Source organism: Scylla paramamosain, unplaced genomic scaffold, assembly GCF_035594125.1.
Source record: "Scylla paramamosain isolate STU-SP2022 unplaced genomic scaffold, ASM3559412v1 Contig174, whole genome shotgun sequence".
NCBI lineage: Eukaryota > Metazoa > Arthropoda > Malacostraca > Decapoda > Portunidae > Scylla > Scylla paramamosain.
The window spans coordinates 15975-35000 of record NW_026973839.1 but is presented as its reverse complement, the minus strand read 5'-3'; the positions used below and the strand labels follow the sequence as shown (position 1 = coordinate 35000).

The following is a 19026-nucleotide window of genomic DNA, read 5'->3' as shown; positions in this document are numbered from 1 at the left end:
CTTGCACTTTTCCATGTCTTTTTTGTAGACATCCAACCCTTCAGGAAGTAAACAATTCTCACAAGGAAGCCACAGAATACCTGACTTCTCAACTCTCTAAAATTTCTGATTGTGACAGAGCAAACCTAGCAGTGTTCAATACATCAAAGACTTAATTCTTCCATCTATCAACTCGACACAACCTTCCAGGCAACTATCCCCTCTTCTTCAGTGACACTCAACCATCCCCCTCTTCTACTGAACATCCTCAGTCTGCCCTTCAGTTATAATCTGAACTAGAAACTCTACATCTCATCTCTAGCTAAAACAGTTTCTATGAAGTTAGGTGTTATGAGTGTTCTCCACCAGTTTTTCTCATCCCCCAGCTGCTAGCTTTGTACAAGGGCTTTATTCCTCCATGTATGGAACATGCTTCATATGTATGGTTTGTTTCACTCATACTGCTCTTTTAGACAGTGTGGAATCAAAAGCTTTTTGTCTTATCAGCTCCTCTCCTCTAACCGTCTTCAGTCTCTCTCTCTCATTCATCGCTTTCTCTGGTAAACTCTGGAACTCACTTCCCGCTTCTGTATTTCCTTCTTTCTATGACTTGAACTCTTTCAGAAGAGAGGTTTCAACACACTTATCTTGAAATTCTTGATGACCAGCACCTCAGTGGACTTTTTTGGGGGGAGCTAGTGGCAATCACATGAAAAAAACACCTCAAACTTTTGTTTCACTCTGGATTATTTTTTAATTGCTTATTTAAAGTGATTTACATATAAATATGAAGAATAAAGAAAAGTAAATAAAACACAAAAAACAATTAATCCCCCCCCAAAAAAAAAAAACAGTGGATCCATGGTGGTACATTGCCTGGCAGTGTATCACCATGGATCCCAGAAGATAATTTCCCCCCATATAAACAAACATTGATCACACTCCAACACAGGGATGATGGATACACAACTCATATGTATCTATATTTTTCTGCGTACTTTTCATCTGTACTTTTTGTTATATATATATATATATATATATATATATATATATATATATATATATATATATATATATATATATATATATATATATATATATATATATATATATATATATATATATATATATATATATATATATATATATATATATATATATATATATATATATATATATATATATATATATATATATATATATATATATATATATATATATATATATATATATATATATATATATATATATATATATATATATATATATATATATATATATATATATATATATATATATATATATATATTCCATTTGCAGTGACAGTGTGTGTGTGTGTGTGTGTGTGTGTGTGTGTGTGTGTGTGTGTGTGTGTGTGTGCGTGCGTGCGTGCGTGCGTGGGTGCGTGCGTGCGTGCGTGCGTGCGTGTGTGTGTGTGTGTGTGTGTGTGTGTGTGTGTGTGTGTGTGTGTGTGTATGTGTGTACACACACACACACACACACACACACACACACACACACACACGCACGCACGCACGCACCCACGCACGCACGCACGCACGCACACACACACACACACACACACACACACACACACACACACACACACACACACACACTGTCACTGCAAATGGAATATATATATATATATATATATATATATATATATATATATATATATATATATATATATATATATATATATATATATATATATATATATATATATATATATATATATATATATATATATATATATATATATATATTCCATTTGCAGTGACAGTGTGTGTGTGTGTGTGTGTGTGTGTGTGTGTGTGTGTGTGTGTGTGTGCGTGCGTGCGTGCGTGCGTGGGTGCGTGCGTGCGTGCGTGTGTGTGTGTGTGTGTGTGTGTGTGTGTGTGTGTGTGTGTGTGTGTGTGTATGTGTGTGTACACACACACACACACACACACACACACACACACACACACACACGCACGCACGCACGCACCCACGCACGCACGCACGCACGCACACACACACACACACACACACACACACACACACACACACACAGGTTAGGTTAGGTTTAGGTTAAGTTAGGTTAGGTTAGGTTAGGTTACATTAAGTTAAGTTAGGTAGGTCAGACTAACAGAGGCATTAAAAATTAGAGTCATAAATATACAAGGCAAAAAGACGATTCAAAGTGACTGACATACCAAGCAATTAATTAGTGAAATCAGTCTTTGTTGACTACTCCAAAGCCTTTCAGTTTGTCGACCTCAGTATACTGTTAGGAAAAAGTGCATTATTAAGACATTATTAGTGGTTGTATCACGGTATTTTATAATAGACTTATAACTAGTTTCCCCTGAAAATCTTTCGTTTTCTATCATTCTCCCATTCTACACGCCTGAGCCCAGACCGAGACCCAGAGAAATGTAAACAGGCACGAGTCAGACTTGATATAACGCTGAATTTGTTGCTTTTTAGAGGGGCAGTCGGTCTGTACATGCGTGAGGTGGCGAGGGGCGTGGCCAGGGGGCGGCTAGTAGCGTGTGCCACCATGGAAATATGTACAGACATAAAGAAGACGCCCTCAAGAAAGGTAAGGCCGGTTGCAGCTTTTATTTTTATTTATTTATTTCCATCCCGGCCTGGGACCCCCGTTTCCCGGGCCCTGAGGTGTTGGGGGACGGCCCGGGGGTGCTGTGTGCCCGTGAGTGTACCAGGTGCTCAAGCTTATACAAAACAAGGAAAGTTTGAAGCATTTTTAGAGGGGCAGTCGGTCTGTACATGCGTGTACATTAATTTTGAGGTGTTCCTTGTCATCCCCTGTCACTCCTGCCTGCCTCTGTCACCTCTACCAATCCCTGTCAAGCTCTGCCAAGCCCTTTGTCACCTCTCAAGTAATGAGGTGGCTTGAGATGTGAGATTTTAAACAGAAGCCTTTGCTGTCACCCCTGCCAAGCCCTACCAAACCCTGTCAGCCCCCACCAAGTCCCTCTCAAGCTCCACCAAGGCCTGTCAACCCCCTACCGAGACCTATCAATGCCTGTTAATCCCCTACCAAGCCTGTCAGCTCTATAATCTGAAAAAAGTGCAGTGTCTTGAAATTTGAAGGAGGGATTCATTAAGTAAACAGTGACTTATGGCCAAAATGGAGTTAAATGGAGATTAAGTAGAGATTAGAATAGAACCTGAAATTGACCAGGATAGTCAGCCACATTTACAATCACAGACTTCCAACTTGCTACTCCTTGGTGTGAAAGAATCTGCAGGAAATTAAGTACATGCAACTCCTGTTAGTCCCTCATGTGTTCTTGAAAGCAGACTGACAGATTCAGTGTGTGACATGCTGACGTGGGGGAAGGCTGTCTGGTGGCTGCTCTATGCTGTAGCTAACAAAATGGTTGTGTTTCAAGTGTTGTCATACCTGGAAAGTCTACAGGTCATCATTACTAGTATAAATGTGTACTACAATGGTGAAATTTAGTGAAAAAATGTGCTGTTTATGTATTGGCAGGGAAAGATTTGTGCTCATCAAGACATAATGATAAAAATTTTTTTTATTATTATTATTATTATTACTATTTTTTTCCTTTTAGTTGTTTTGCTGTAAGATGAGACTGCAATAACTGCCCCTTGATGCCCTATAAGGTACCGCCAAGCACCAAGGGGCGGCCACCACGGTGTACAGTGAAGCACGTCCCAGCATCCCTGTCACCATCTTTTCCCTGCCAATAATTATGCATTACATTTCCCAGCTAATTTCTTTCTAGTGCAACATTTCTACTACTAATGGTGGCCTGTACATTTCTCAGCATGACCAGTACAGCACTTCAAACAAACACAGCCTTTTCTTAGCCACAGCAAGGTGCAGCCACAACAGACGGCCTTGCCTAAGTCAGCATGTCACACTGCATCCATAACACTGAGCTTCCAGGAACACAACTGTGGGACTGATACAAGTTACTGTGTAGGTCATTTGTCCCAGCAGACTCTTTCACAGCAAGCAGGCATGAGGTGGTAGTCTGTGCAGTGCGTCAGTGCTTGGAATTTTCAACCGGTCTTGCTGCATCTATGGCCCAGAGACCAAACACAGACCAAACAGAGGCCTAGCTGAATCTAACACAAGCCAAACAGAGGCCCACCAGAACCATACACAGGCCCACAGAACTAACTGACTGGCTGGCCGGCTCACTGGCTGGTTGAGTGACTAACTGACTGACTGACTGACTGACTGACTGACTGACTGACTAGCTGAGTGACTGATTGATTGGCTGGTTGGTTGAAAGGCTAGCTGGCTGGTTGAATGGCTGACTGACTGACTGACTGACTGACTGACTGACTGACTGACTGACTGACTGACTGACTAGCTGAGTGACTGATTGATTGGCTGGTTGGTTCAATGGCTAGCTGGCTGGTTGAATGGCTGACTGACTGACTGACTGACTGACTGACTGACTGACTGACTGACTGACTAGCTGAGTGACTGATTGATTGGCTAGTTGGTTCAATGGCTAGCTGGCTGGTTGAATGGCTGACTGACTAACTGACTGACTGACTGACTGACTGACTGACTGACTAACTGAGTGACTGATTGATTGGCTGGTTGGTTGAATGGCTAGCTGGCTGGCTGGAAAATAGTCATGGTGAGAGAGAGAGAGAGAGAGAGAGAGAGAGAGAGAGAGATATGCTATTCTTAACAATGTATTTAATTTTTATCCTATTTCATTTTATTAGATTTACTTCTTTTTCTTCTTCTGCAGCTGCTCCCATATTCATATGGGGTCACTTTTCCTTACTAGTCTTCTCCCCAAGGCTCTGTCCCCAACCTTCTCTCCACTCAATCCTCTCTCACTCATGTCCTCTCCAATGTGATCTTTCCACCTTTTCTTTGATCTGCTACGTCGTCTTCTTTTTATTTTTATTATATATTTTTTTATTATATTTTTATTATATTTACTAAGAAACTAATTAAACTATACTTTCTACAAAACAACTACAACCATAACACCAACAAATCATTCCAGACTACCCCATCCCCTGCCTCCCGCTGTGCCCCACCCAGACACCACGGCCCAGCAGTGACGCCATTCCACCTGCTACACGACGCTGGCTGACGCACTCCAGACGTGGCAGCAACAGGAGGTGGAGGGCAGGAGCAAGAGTCAGATGGATGGCGAAGGAAGGCATGATGGCGGAGCTGGTGGCTTTGGAGGGTGTTCGTGCAGGGTACCTCGGCAGGGTCTAGATTAGAGCAAATGGATGATGAGAGACTAGTAAGGTGTTTGTGTGGAATATTAGGAGTAGCAGTTGGGGGAACAAGTGTGTTAGGATGGTAATAAAGAATGGCTTGGAAACTAGTTGTTGGGCTTTTGAGGGGTTGAGTGAAGCCTTGTTGAGAGTGATGGAAGTAGGATTGTCAGAAATGGAGAGGGCTTACAATGTTATGTAACTAAGTGGACAAGTGAGATAGACAGAGTGATCAAGCACATGGGACTGAGTGAGCCAAGTGTGGAAATTCTGGGATGGAGTGAGCCAGGTGTGGAAAAGTGTGGAAATTGTGGGATTGAGTGAGCCATGTGTGGAAATTGTGTAGAAAAGTGTGGAAATAGTGTGGAGAAGGTGTGGAAAAAATGTGGAAATTGTGGGGTTGAGTGAGCCAGGTGTGGACAAGTGAGATAGACAGAGCGATGAAGCATGTGGGGTTGAGTGAGCCAGGTGTGTGCGTCACTTGGGGATGACTGTGAGCTAACCTGGGACCAATGGTTGATGACGCTCACTGATGGAATTAGAAGCTGCATGAATTGTTTATGTAGATTTTAGAAGCTGTCTCAATTGTTTGTGTAGATCTGAAGCACTTACTTTGAATTGAAGGCTTGGACCATGTAATATCTTTGTAATTCTTCTGTATCTCTGTCATAAGTTCCTTAGATAACTCACTACTGTTTTTGTCTCTATATAATAATATGTACATTTACTCAAACTGCATTTCCTTTCAGTGTGCAGGTTGGCAGTAAACCTCCCTGAAGGTTCCAGAACTGCTCACCAAGTGTCCAGCCCAGCCTGTCACAAGACTATGTGACAGTGGACCTTCCACTCATACTGAAAACAGCTGTGCACTGCCACTCACAGGAAGTGGTGACCACTCTAGGTGTGCTATCTGTTGTTTATATGTATAAGATGAGTACTGGCTAAGGGTAAGACAAATTCTTGCAGGTGTGTGTGTGTGTGTGTGTGTGTGTGTGTGTGTGTGTGTGTGTGTGTGTGTGTGTGTTTAGGAACCAATTAAATATTGCTTATTGTTAGAAATGGAAGAGGCTCTGAGGGACTTTGAAAAGGTTGCTTATATCAGTGAAATGAGTAGGTGTGTTCTTGGAGACAGAAGCAGCATGTGGCCTGGCCTGGAGGAGAATCTTGACTGAGGCCCTTTTTTTTGAGAGACTGCAAGCTGACAGAGGTGAGGAAGATCCTTGTGGGGCTTATTCTAAAGGATACTGTAGTGAGGAAACTCAAAGCTTGGAGGAACAGAAGAACAGTGTTGCTGTGTGTGGCATTGACTGTGTACTATATCGTAAGGAAGACAATCTTTGCTCCCACAGTGTCAAGAGTGAAAACACAGTAAAAGCTGAAATAGTGGAGCCAGTATCACGTAACAATTGATCAAAGCAAAACAATTCAAGGTGTTACTAGTATTTACAGTGTTCTATAAGTACTTCTGAGAGAGAGAGAGAGAGAGAGAGAGAGAGAGAGAGAGAGAGAGAGAGAGAGAGAGAGAGAGAGAGAGAGAGAGAGAGAGAGAGATGATAAGTGATGTTTCTAGTTTCAGTGATTTACTTCACAGACAGTAGTTAGTGAGCAGGTGTTAAATATAATCCAGTGTTGCTGAGGGAGAATAAATTAATAGGCAGTAGTGTGCATAAATGTACTCTATGTATTTTTTATGTAGGAGGGACATTGACAACTTATTTACCTCTCCTTCCACTGAATGGCAGGCACAATGACACCAATTACCTGCTGTTTACATTTCACTGTTGACTCTTGCATTTCTCTATTAATCTGGGACTGAATTCTTCACTACTATTGGTTTGACATAGAATTTTTAATGTGTCCCTTGAAGATTAAAAGCCCAACCTATTTCCTTTATCTGTTATTTCCAGATTGAGTTGTCTTGAAGCTGAGATGAGTTGGTCGGGTAATGAGTGACTTGCATCAAGTGACCGTGAGGTGTTGGACGTGATATTGTGTTATTGCAAGTGTAACCAGTAATAAGTAAGTCCTTTCTTTAAAACTCTTCATACATGGATTTGTCATACATGGATGGATAAGGCCCTTGTACAGAGTCAGCAGCTGAGGGGGGGGTGAGAAAAACTGGCAGACATCTCAGAATACCTAACTTCATAGAAGCTGTTTTAGCTAGAGATGAGATATGAAATTTCCAGTTTCCAGACTGAGGAGGTTCAGTGTAGAAGAGGGGATACTTGTTGTCTGGAAGGTTGTGTTGAGTTGATAGATGGAGGAATTGAGTTTTTGAGGCATTGAACAATACCAGGTTTGCTCTGCCCCAGTCAGAAATTTTAGAGAGAGATTACAAGTGAGGTATTCTGTGGCTTCCCTGTGTGAACTGTTTGCCTCCCGAAAGGTTGGATGTCCATGAAAAGACCTGGAAAAATGCTGGTTAGTATAATCAGTGTAGGATTGGATAGGACAACAAGTTTGGTTTAGAAGATCATTGATGAATATAGGAAGAGAGTGAATGACGATAGAATCCTAAGGAACACCACTGTTAACAGATTTAGGAGAAGAACAGTGACCGTCTACCACAGCAGCAATAGAATGGTCAGAAAGGAAACTTGAGATGAAGTTACACAGAGAAGGAAAGAAGCTGTAGGAGGGTAGTTTGGAAATGCAAGCTTTGTGCCAGACTATCAGAAGCTTTTCATATATCCAAGGCAACAGCAAAAGTTTCACCAAAATCTCTAAAAGAGTATGATGACCAAGACTCAGTAAGGAAAGCCAGATGACCAGTGGAGCAGCCTTGATGGACCCTAATACTGGCGATCAGATACAAGTAGGCTGTGAAGTAATAGATGTTTAAGAATATTCCTATTAAGGGTAGATTAAAAACTTTAGATAGGCAGGAAATTAAAGCAATGGGACTGTTGTTTGAGAAATTAAAACTACTACTACTGCTACTACTACTACTACTACTACTACTGCTACTACTACTGCTACTGCTACTACTACTACTGCTACTACTGGATGGTATATCAGTTCACACAGCAAGAAGCCAAGGACCCACCGAGGCTGTCACTTGGAAGAGGTCATTGTTGTTGCATCCAGCATCCCAGCCTGACTGCCTAGACAGGTCCCGCAGGTTGCTGAATGGCAGAGATGCAGGCTGCTCCACAGCAAGATGTGAGACCAGTGTGGCAGAGTATGATGTGTACACAATGAGGGACACACTGTAGCCAACCCAGTAGATTACCCGTGGATTAACAGTGTCAATGTTGTATGTGAGTGTATAGTGTAGTGTCTGGGCCACCCTGTATAGGACTGCCAGCCTGGCATATAGATAGATCAATCTAATTATTTGACATTTCATATTCTGAACATTTTGCTGATCCAATTAATCTGTTAAGGGAGCACTTTGTTCAACATCTTTAAAATATTATTTGATCATCACCTGTATCTCTCACCTGATGATATAGATAGGCTGGGTGTAGGTAACAACTTTCAACCTCTCCTCAGTGATGGACAATTCAGAGACAGTGAGGTCAGCTTCCCCTGACTGCAGAGCTCCTACCGTGCCCGTCCACTCGTTGCTTGAGTTGTCCTTCAGTTTCCCGTAGGCATAACCTTCCAGTACATTGAAACTGACTCTGTACAAGAGAGAGAGTGGGAGAAAAAATAGTGTTGTGTATTGAGGGAAAGAAAATTTCTGTCTTGTCTTCTCTATTTAGGGAAAGAAAAGGAAAAGGGCAAGTAGTGTCATATGCATGGAGGAAAAGGAAAATTATTCTCATATGCACTGAGCAAAAAGGAAAAGTACTGTGATATGTACTAAGGGAAAGGCTGGGTGTACTGAAGGGAAGGAAAAATACTGTTGTCGTATTTATTGAGGAAAAGAAAGAAATACTGTCGTATGTACATTTTTTAATTGCTAGAAAGAAAAGTGAAATATACATTTATATGTATAGTTTATTTTTCATATCAGTCACAAGTATGGATGTTTGTTTCCCTTCTTTTTTTTCACATGTACAGCTACCTCCTCAAATAGCATGTATTTTCAAAATTTCAAGCTGCTGTGATGATGAAAAAAGCCTGAAAGAAAAATGACAAGGAACAAAAAGTAATGAGAATAAGTTTTGTGGCAACTATTCATTAGGTGTCACTTTTTCACTCCTCCACTTAGACCGGTACAGTTGAACGCAAAATGTGAAAACTTACGAGAAATTGTGTGCATCCCTTAGTGCAGTGACAATATCCCCCACAAAACCAGTGATATTTCTTTGACTGGAGGTTAGTTCAATAATTTTGAAGGCTGGGATTAATTTTAATGAGGGATGAGAGGGTGGAAGTGACTGGAGTATAGGTTAATAATTCTACCAGCTGGAAAGGATTTTGAGGGTCAGAGGAAAGTGATTGGATATTAGCTTGATAATCGTGCTTGGTGAGATTAATTTTAGTGAGAGACTAGATGGTGGGAGGATGATATTTAGAGGTTAGTTTGGTAATTTTGCCAGTTGGTATTAATTTTTAGTGAGGGATGAGGGTGTCAGAAGAATGTGACTGGAGGTTAGTTTAATAATTCTGAGGGTGGGAGGAAAGTAATAGGGGGTTAGTTTAATTTTGGTGATGGATGAGAGTGTGAGTGGAAAGTGTAGCTGACCACATAATTTATCAAATAATACAAGCATGTACACATTCTTAATAATGTTCCATGTTAAGATATACTAAACATGAAGTTACTCCACAATATATGATGGTGTAAATTACGAATGGTTAAAGTCGAGACTTGTTTGATGATGGCCTGTTTGCTTGCTCCCCTTGGACGTGCGGCAAGTGCAGCAGCGTTCGACCGTTTCTCTAGGGGCAAGCGACACCTCCTGGTGGGGGACTTCAAATCTGCTGTCGCTGCCTTCGAGGTGTGTCTGTTGCTTAGGTGTGGTATGTGTTGCATGTTACCTAGTTGTGTTGTTTTCTGTGTTGTTAATTGTTTCATATCATAGTGAAAGTAAACACCAGGTTTAACTGACACTCCTTACCACTCCAGGAGGCAACAGAGTCCCTGGTGGAGCTGTGTGGGGAGCAGGCGCCCGAGTGTGGTGACGCGTACTGCCGCTGTGGCCGTGCATTGCTGGAGCTGGCACGCAAGGAGGCAGGGGTGCTGGGGCCAGATCTGGATGGTGCCAGTAGTCGTGTGTATTGCTTGGTTATTGTGTTAACGTGCTGGAGTGTGCACAGCCGGGAGTGTTTGGGGAATGAAAATAAAAGGAGTTATGGATGTTTAAAAATGCATCTTTTGAGAGCTGAGTATACAAGAAAGTTGCTGTGTTTGCGGGATGAGTAAACAATGAAGAAATGTTTTGAGGAACTGGGTGTGCAGAGGCACGAGTGTTTGGAGAATGAGAATACAGGAAGACAGGAGTGATTTAGGAATAAGTGTACAAGAAAGGAGTGTTTGAGTGACAATATATAAGGAAGAGGTGTTTTGAAAATGAGAGTACAAGGAATGAGCATTTTGGGAGTTAATATACAAGGAAGCAAGTATTTAAGGGACAAGTATACAAGATTATTTTCCTGTCATATGTCATTATACAATGTTTTTCTTTGTTATATACATCATTCCCTTTCACTTTTCATATCTTGTGTTCTCGTCATTCTGATGTAATGTTACAGATAGAGAATGTTTGGTGTCAAATTTTCACTAATTTCATATGTGTATAAACTTTCATTTCATTGACTTTTTTTTACTATTACTACTATATTTGCTTGCTTTTTAAACAAGTCTTTTCTTTCAGAGGAGGGAAGCACAGGGGAAGAGGAGGACGAGGAGGAAGAGAGTTAAGAGTCACAAGAGGAGGAGGAAGGTGGAAAGAAAGAGGAAGGAGAGGAGGAGGAGGAGGAGGAGGAAGATGGAGAAGGAAAGGAGAAAGATAAGAAGGAAGGAAATGCTGCAGAAGGAGAAGGTGAGTTGTTAATAAGGTTTTGTGTGACAAGTTTTCTGAAAATTTTATTTGTTTACATGAAGTTTGTTTTGTATTTATTACTCTTAATATACTACTTCTCCCACCACATGCAATTTGTCTGTCTGCTGTTGTGGTTCTTTCATTTCTTGTTCCCTTTCCTGAATATACCATTTCCTTAGTTTCATATCTAGTACCCTCCAATAAAATTTCTGCTTCTCGGTCTCTGTACTTCTCTCGTTTTTTTTGCTTGGCTTCATTCCTCAGATCCTTCTCTTTTTCCCTTTCTTCCAAGTTCATATCTCTTTTTTACCCAAATATTCTTGTATTCTGAATTTTCAGCCAGCTTCCCAGTTCTCACTAGGATCTCCTTTACTGTAACTTGGGATCTCATTCTCACTTTTAATGGTCTTTTACCTCCTTCACTATATTTTCAAATTCTATATGCTTCTTCCACTTCTCATTCCAGTCCCTGTTCTTCACCTTGGACCATTGTAATAATTTTCCTTACCAACTCCTCTCTCTCTCTCTCTCTCTCTCTCTCTCTCTCTCTCTCTCTCTCTCTCTCTCTCTCTCTCTCTCTCTCTCTCTCTCTCTCTCTCTCTCTCTCTCTCTCTCTCTCTCTCTCTCTTATTCCCTTTTCTTCCCTTTTCTTCCTTTCTTCCTTCCCTCCTATCTTTGTTTCTCCCTCCTCCTCCTCCTCCTCCTCCTCCTCCTCCTCCTCCTCCTCCTCCTCCTCCTCCTCCTCCTCCTCCTCCTCCTCCTCCTCCTCCTTCATTCTACCTAACAAGAAATAATAGATTCAAGATTATACCCAAACGTTTTAAATCCCACAAGGCCAAACATTTTTTCTTTAATCGTATAGTAAATATATGGAGTAAACTTCCTGCAGAAATTGTGAACAATATTGAAATTGTGAAAGCAATATTATTGAATCAGTTCATCCTAAACATTTGCACTTTGTTTTTCCACAGAGCAATAAGACATTAGAATTGACAGAGAAACCAGACAAGGGACTGCATTTGAAGAAGCACAAGAACCAAGAAATTACATCATTCAATGAAATGACAACATAATCTAAAGTAAGAATTTACATAGCTTTCATTTTGGTTTACATTCTGAAAGGTAACAGTAACATGGATATGTTTTTATATTGAAATCTTTCTCTGATTGCATACAAATGGTACCAATCAACAAATAATAATGTAATACTTAGAAGCTGGGAATTCAAATCACTGGTAGATAAAATGAACCACCATTCTAGAGTGTACATAACTAAGGAATTAATATACTGGTTAACTGTCACACCAGCATGAACAGAATAACAACAATTGTTGAGTAGAGTCTGTAGGAGGCAGGGAAGGAGGCATGTAGTCAGTTTTAGAGAGCAGTTATTATGAAATCAGCTGTAGAATATTCCTAAGATGCAATACTACTGGAGTCTGTCAGCTTGAAGACAGTTTATTAAAGAAGGGAAGTTCATGAGATATAAAGCCTTTGATTATTCAGTTTCATTTCCAAAGTAACATTTATTTATTGGTGTGTTGCTTCCTGTAAATAGTAAAGCCTTGACAGCACTGCATCTCTCACACCATGCTGTAACTGTTGAGAGAACCCTAACCCTTAGAGAGAGGAGGAGGGAATCCTTGGTCTATGTTCAGTAAAGCCCTGTATTCTTGTCATGGCAATGTAGAATGGAGGCGTCATTGGTTTATGTTCAGTAAAGCCCTGTATTCTTGTCATGGCAATGTAGAATGGAGGCGTCCTTGGTTTATGTTCAGTAAAGCCCCGTATTCTTGTCATGGCAATGTAGAATGGAGGCGTCCTTGGTTTATGTTCAGTAAAGCCCTGTATTCTTGTCATGGCAATGTAGAATGGAGGCGTCCTTGGTTTATGTTCAGTAAAGCCCCGTATTCTTGTCATGGCAATGTAGAATGGAGGCGTCCTTGGTTTATGTTCAGTAAAGCCCTGTATTCTTGTCATGGCAATGTAGAATGGAGGCGTCCTTGGTTTATGTTCAGTAAAGCCCCGTATTCTTGTCATGGCAATGTAGAATGGAGGCGTCCTTGGTTTATGTTCAGTAAAGCCCTGTATTCTTGTCATGGCAATGTAGAATGGAGACGTCATTGGTCACATACTGTTCTAATGTAATCTAATGTAATCTAATGGAATCATGAAGGTGTAAAAATGCAGGATATGGACATCATCAGCTTTTGTCATTAAGGGTGGTAAAGTGAAAGATTTGTTAATCACTTTGGTCTTTAGTTGATGCTTCTGGTGAGGCTTTCCTGTTTAAACTTGGCATAATATATATAAAATGATGTGGCATGTTAAACAAGTTAACTTACTGCCTTCTTGTGTCTTTCACAGATAGAAATAAAAAACGTCACAAGACAGAATAGTGAGCTGCATGCACTTATCACAGAGTATAAAGTCACTCCCTCAGAGGAAAAAGACAAGGATGGCATGTCTTCATGTGAGAACTCAGAAGCTAAATGTGAGCTACCATCCACATGAATATATATTTGTATATCAAACTGACATTCTCCTTGGAGGGAGGCTTTCCAAAGTGCACACACACACACACACACACACACACACACACACACACACACACACACACACACACACACACACACACACACACACACACACACACACACACATCTCTGCATCAGGACTCAACAGCCAGACTGATAAACAATTACTTCACCCAAGATGATCAGCTGATAGGATTAGCTGTGGATGAGCCTCCTGTGGTGACTAGGAGTACAAAAGCCAGCAGCTAATTTTGGGAGCTGCCAGTCATCATGGTCCTGGTGTCTGAGGTGCTGCTTTTGCATTTTCCCAGTCATGGGTCGAGGCTACATCACATTTATTCATTCACAGTTGCTCTTAGTTATCTCTGTTACAAGTTAAAATTTTTCCTGGCTCCACAGACATTTCTGGTGCATCTAACCCTCTCTCCATTGCCCTTCTATTTCCCTTAGTCTTATACCCACTTCTTACATTACGTCTAATTACTTCCATTGGTCATTCTTGTCTGGCCCTCTGTTGCATCAATTTTTCACCTCCAGGTACAGATACCAAGGGGAAATTGCTGGGTCAAGTGGCTACACTGACATCTGAGGTTAGCAGGTTGGAGAGTGAGTGCAGCAGTCTTCAGGTTCAGCTAGACTGTGAGAGGGATAAGTATAACAAACTGCTGGGAGAATCTCTTGCTCATGAAAAGTTGTCTGAAGATGTCATAACTGAACCAAAAGGTAAGAAAGTTTATATTCTCTAATAATAAAGCAAATAATTTTTCCTCACTGTTGCTCAATTTTTTGAATTAATAACAAAATAAAAGCATTGTTATTGGATTTGTTTATTGAGGCTGTATTAAGAAAAGTTGAGAGAAACAAACTTATTGTTTTATCAGGAGAAACAACAGGATTGGGAGGAACTGAGCTTTAACAGAAGCTGCAACAACTGCAGGAGGCTCACAGGGTCCTGGAGAGCAGGTTAACTTGCAGCATGAAGGAGGTGGCTGAGCTAAGTGACAGGAAGTAGCAGCTTAAGCATGCTGTAGTGCATGAGGAGACAGAGTCCATCGGTGTATGCATGTTTTTTGCTCATTTGAATCATCTGTAAAAGTGAAGTGGAGGAAGTGTTTACTGTTTACTGTATGCCATTTCCTTGGTCTTTTAATGAAGAATTTTATCCTTCTTCAGGTGACTACATCACCATCTACCAGTTGCAGCGAGGAGTGATGAAGCAACAAGCTCGAGAACGCGAGTTAGACCTTGCCAGCCTCCATCATGAATGAGAGGAAATGAAGCAAAACCACTCTGCAGGTTAGTGCTCTCTTTTGCATCTCACACACTTCTTATTCATGTCATGGCAGATTAGTGATTTCTGCTGCATCTCACACACTTCTTATTCAATTGCTGGCAGGTTAGTGATCTCTGCTGCATCTCACACACTTCTTATTCAATTGCTGGCAGGTTAGTGATCTCTGCTGCATCTCAAACGGTTCTTATTCAGGTGTTGACCAAAGTACTAAGCCTTCATATCATTACCTTGCTCTGTGATGGAGGCTACACCATCTGGCATCTAGCTGAGATTTAATGTTGCAGTAAAGCTTCCATATGAGTTCATGTAGAGCAAAATGTTTTCAAATGCCAGGGAAGTAGTGTAATGTAACCTTCCAGAGAAATCTATCCCTCATTTATTAGTTAACAGGAGTGTTTAATGTACTTAATGTGATTAGCCAGGATCAAGGGTCAACTTCTTCACTGACCATTTACTCTCAGGTGATGTATCTGTCCTCCATGAGTCACCAGAGACACATAAGGTGTTGTAAGTGAAATTTCATCTATTAGATTTATTCAAAATGTGAATTAACACAGTTGTTTCCTGCAGGATTTGATATCAAAGCTGGTGCAGGAAAAGGAAGCAGATCATGACCTTCAGCAGCTCGAGAAGATAAGCAGCGTCCTTAAGAGTCCAGTTGCTATCTTTAGCAGTGTTGGTGAGTAGTAAAAACTGAGCCATCTTATGAAGTGCAACGAAACATTATTATTATCTTCATAATTTTCTTGAAATAAACAGATTTCTGTGGCATGTTGCTCATTAGCACTTTAATATCAGATAACACCAGTTATTTATGTAATGATGTAATGTACTAAGTAGATGAAATACAAGTGGCGTCTGCTAACACTCTTGATGTGGAACAGGAACCAGTGAGTCTGAGACACCCACCACCAGTGGAAAGGTGGCTGACGAGCGCCTCAAGCACTCTGAAAAGGTGGAGCAACAACAAGAAACAGAAAATTGCATCCATCATTCTTTGCCTGAGGAGGGAATTGATGCTCTGTTGACCCTTCACACTGATGTCCCTCATGAGGAGGGGAGAATATGAATCCTACAGAACTTGCCCATAGGAAGACCAAAACTGTTACTGCTGCCACACTGCCACCACTTCCACTGACACCAAAAGCCCAACTGTGCAGAGAATCCTGGACCTCCGCAATGAAATGGAGTCCACCAGTCACCTGGAGCACTTTAGCCTCCAAAAGTTCCATCCGTGTCCATTGTGTTTGGGTAAACTTATCACTGTATAAGGGGACAAGTATCAGTGTATGGTTACTATATACTCATTTGTACTTAAAGATGTCATGTCACATCATTCTCTCTCTCTCTCTCTCTCTCTCTCTCTCTCTCTCTCTCTCTCTCTCTCTCTCTCTCTCTCTCTCTCTCTCTCTCTCTCTCTCTCTCTCTCTCTCTCTCTCTCTTTCTTTCTTTCTTTCTTTCTTTCTTTCTTGCTTTCTTTTGTTGCATATGTTACTGCTTTACATTCCTCCCCACAGTATTTTTTCATCTACTTTATGACTGCAGTAGTTTTATCATCCCAGTGTATGCTGTATCCACTCTGAAACTGTAATTCACCAATCAGCTCAAATGTGTCTCTGTTTTGATAATCATTAATTTGTTTCAGCTACACAACCACTCTGATAAGGGACAAAATCTACTTCACCAGTCATCTATGTCATACAGTCATATATATTCATACATATGACAAAATACTCTTCCTAAGACATTTCTTATTTTCTCTTCTCAAGTGACCTGTCCATCTATCTAAGGTACCACATAACATTTAAAACTTACAATATTGTGTTTAATTCATGAACACTTTTTTGTCTATCTATGGAGACTTGCGTATAGACTTGAAATGTATTGGGAGTTTTCTTTATCTCTCATTCTATACCTAACACCTGTTCCTAAGAATCCCCAGGTGATAGCCATGGTGACTGGCTGGTCTCCTACTGAGTGGCTGGGGTTTTCCAAAAGTGAGGGTTGGTGTTCCATACCATACCATGTGCCCTGTTTGTATTCCTTCTTTGTCCTCTGTATTATATTCTATGTAAAGATGGTGCTGGGGTGGGATCTACTTCTTATTCCCTAAAAGTGATGAGGAGTGACACTGGGCAGCATTGATTTGCTCCTTAGAGATGGCTGGGTTCCTGTGGATGAGTGGGCCATGCTGTGCTTTGTCAAGGATGGTGTTTGGTATTGTGATGACTCTTGCCACAATCAAGTGCCTCCCACAGAGTAGTGGAGTACCTATGTATGGTGTTGACCCAAGCTGTCCAGGTCTCATCCAATGCCTTAATATGATTTAGATGATCAAAATGGTTTAACTCACCATTTAATCAGCTGACTGATTTGAATGGAGAAGTATGTAATGTGTTGTAGCCTAACCATCCCTGCCAGCATGGTCAGATTCTTGGTAGTAACCTGAAATGCTCCTAGGTAGTGAGTATCATTGCACATAATGATCTTTACTTTGTCAGTAATTCAATGATACTGAATATTACTCTACTGGATTTTGCTCAGCACTGCTTGGTAACTTTTGGCCATAATCCCAGGTCTGGAATGATATGAAGCCATGTTTTTACATTCCATATGAGACAGGCAAGCACTATGCTTTGCCTGACTGATACCTGTACTTTACATTTATGACCCCAGGTAGTTCATCACTCTCTCTCTCTCTCTCTCTCTCTCTCTCTCTCTCTCTGTTTGGAATTATACTGTATATTAGGAAATATCATTAAAGAGTGTGTGTGTAAAAAGTGTTTGCATTATTGTGCATTTGATGTTATAGCCCCAGGTTCTTAAAGTTTTCTAGTTTCATGATTTATAAAGATTGCTATTTTTAATAAAGTTATTGAAATTGTTATTGAGTGTTTTTTATTGAACTCATTAGCTTTGTAATAGTGTGCGTCTCATCATGCATTCATTAATGATGTAGAGTGGAAATGTCCACTCCTATCATGCATAATATCAATGCATTATTGGTTTATGTTGTTATTTGTGTATAAATTGTAAAGTTATGCCAGTCTATTTTAGTACAAACTAAATATCAGCTGGAAGAGAGGACAGGTAATGGCACACTAAAACACAGGAAGGGACAATGATATAACCATCCAATTTAACAATACACAGAGGAAGAAGAATGAGAAAGCAATAAAAATGGATTATTTAATGGATGATTAATAGACCCTCATTTGTAATGTTATTTCAGGCAAGAATATTAAAAGAGACAGCTGGCTTGCCCTTTGTACTTGTTCAGCTTGCCCTTAGCACTTGTTCATACATGACAGAATGAGAGATGTATGGGTGGGGGTGACACCTGGAAATGGGTATGATTCATGAAGGGACTGATTGATTGGTTGACTGACTGATTAAGAAAAAAAAACGTAGCAGTGGAGGGTGGGGGGGGGGGGAAGGCGCCCCCAACTTTCCAGTCATATATGGCGTGGAAGGGACAATACCAGCAAAGAAAAATATGAGAAAATGCATAATTTACTACAAAACCCAAAATGCGAAATAAAACCTTGCCAAATTGAACCTTCCCACGAAGGTAATGAATGGAGTTTTGATGCAATGAGCCACAGTTACTTAAAACACTCAACAAATATAACACCTGCCAAAAAAATAAAATAAATAAATAAAATCAATCAATAAATAAAGATAAAAACGCGAGAAAACCTTTAAATTATCACAACGCGAAATATACACACACGCTAAACTGGATGCGTCATTAATTAATACCCCCCCAATAGTTTATAGCCCCTCCCCTATTCATTGCTCCCCCCCCCCCTCCCTGCCTTGAGGAACACCTTCACTTATGGCCTGCTGTTGGGTCAGATTTGAGCCATTTTAACCTCGAATTACATACAATACATACATACATACATATCGTCTCCTTGCAATAATTATAATAGTCTTCCTGGCTTAATTTTTGTTTATTCATTATTCCTTATGTATTTATTAATTATTTGTCATTTGTCTAATTCCTTGTTTTATTTAGCCTCGGTATTTAACT

The 19026-nt window shown here is 40.6% G+C and overlaps 1 protein-coding gene across 21 annotated transcripts in view; it reads left to right on the top strand.

Moving 5' to 3' along the window:
• The window catches only part of LOC135099668 (nuclear autoantigenic sperm protein-like), a 23633-nt gene extending 5756 nt beyond the window's left edge, over positions 1-17877 (top strand). For 3 of the 21 annotated variants that reach the window (XR_010268240.1, XR_010268238.1, XR_010268239.1), the window contains 12 exons: positions 2455-2569; positions 4998-6121; positions 7128-7239; positions 10039-10115; positions 10244-10388; positions 10992-11159; positions 12131-12238; positions 13527-13653; positions 14234-14419; positions 14578-14992; positions 15561-15669; positions 15875-17877. Coding sequence is in view for 5 of the 21 variants with exons in the window: in XM_064002076.1 (XP_063858146.1) it covers positions 9969-10115; positions 10244-10540 (444 nt within the window). In the remaining 16 variants the exon portion in view is untranslated. The other 18 variants (XR_010268253.1, XR_010268246.1, XR_010268244.1 and 15 more) reach the window with 18 other exon arrangements.
• The last annotated feature ends 1149 nt before the right edge of the window (positions 17878-19026 follow it).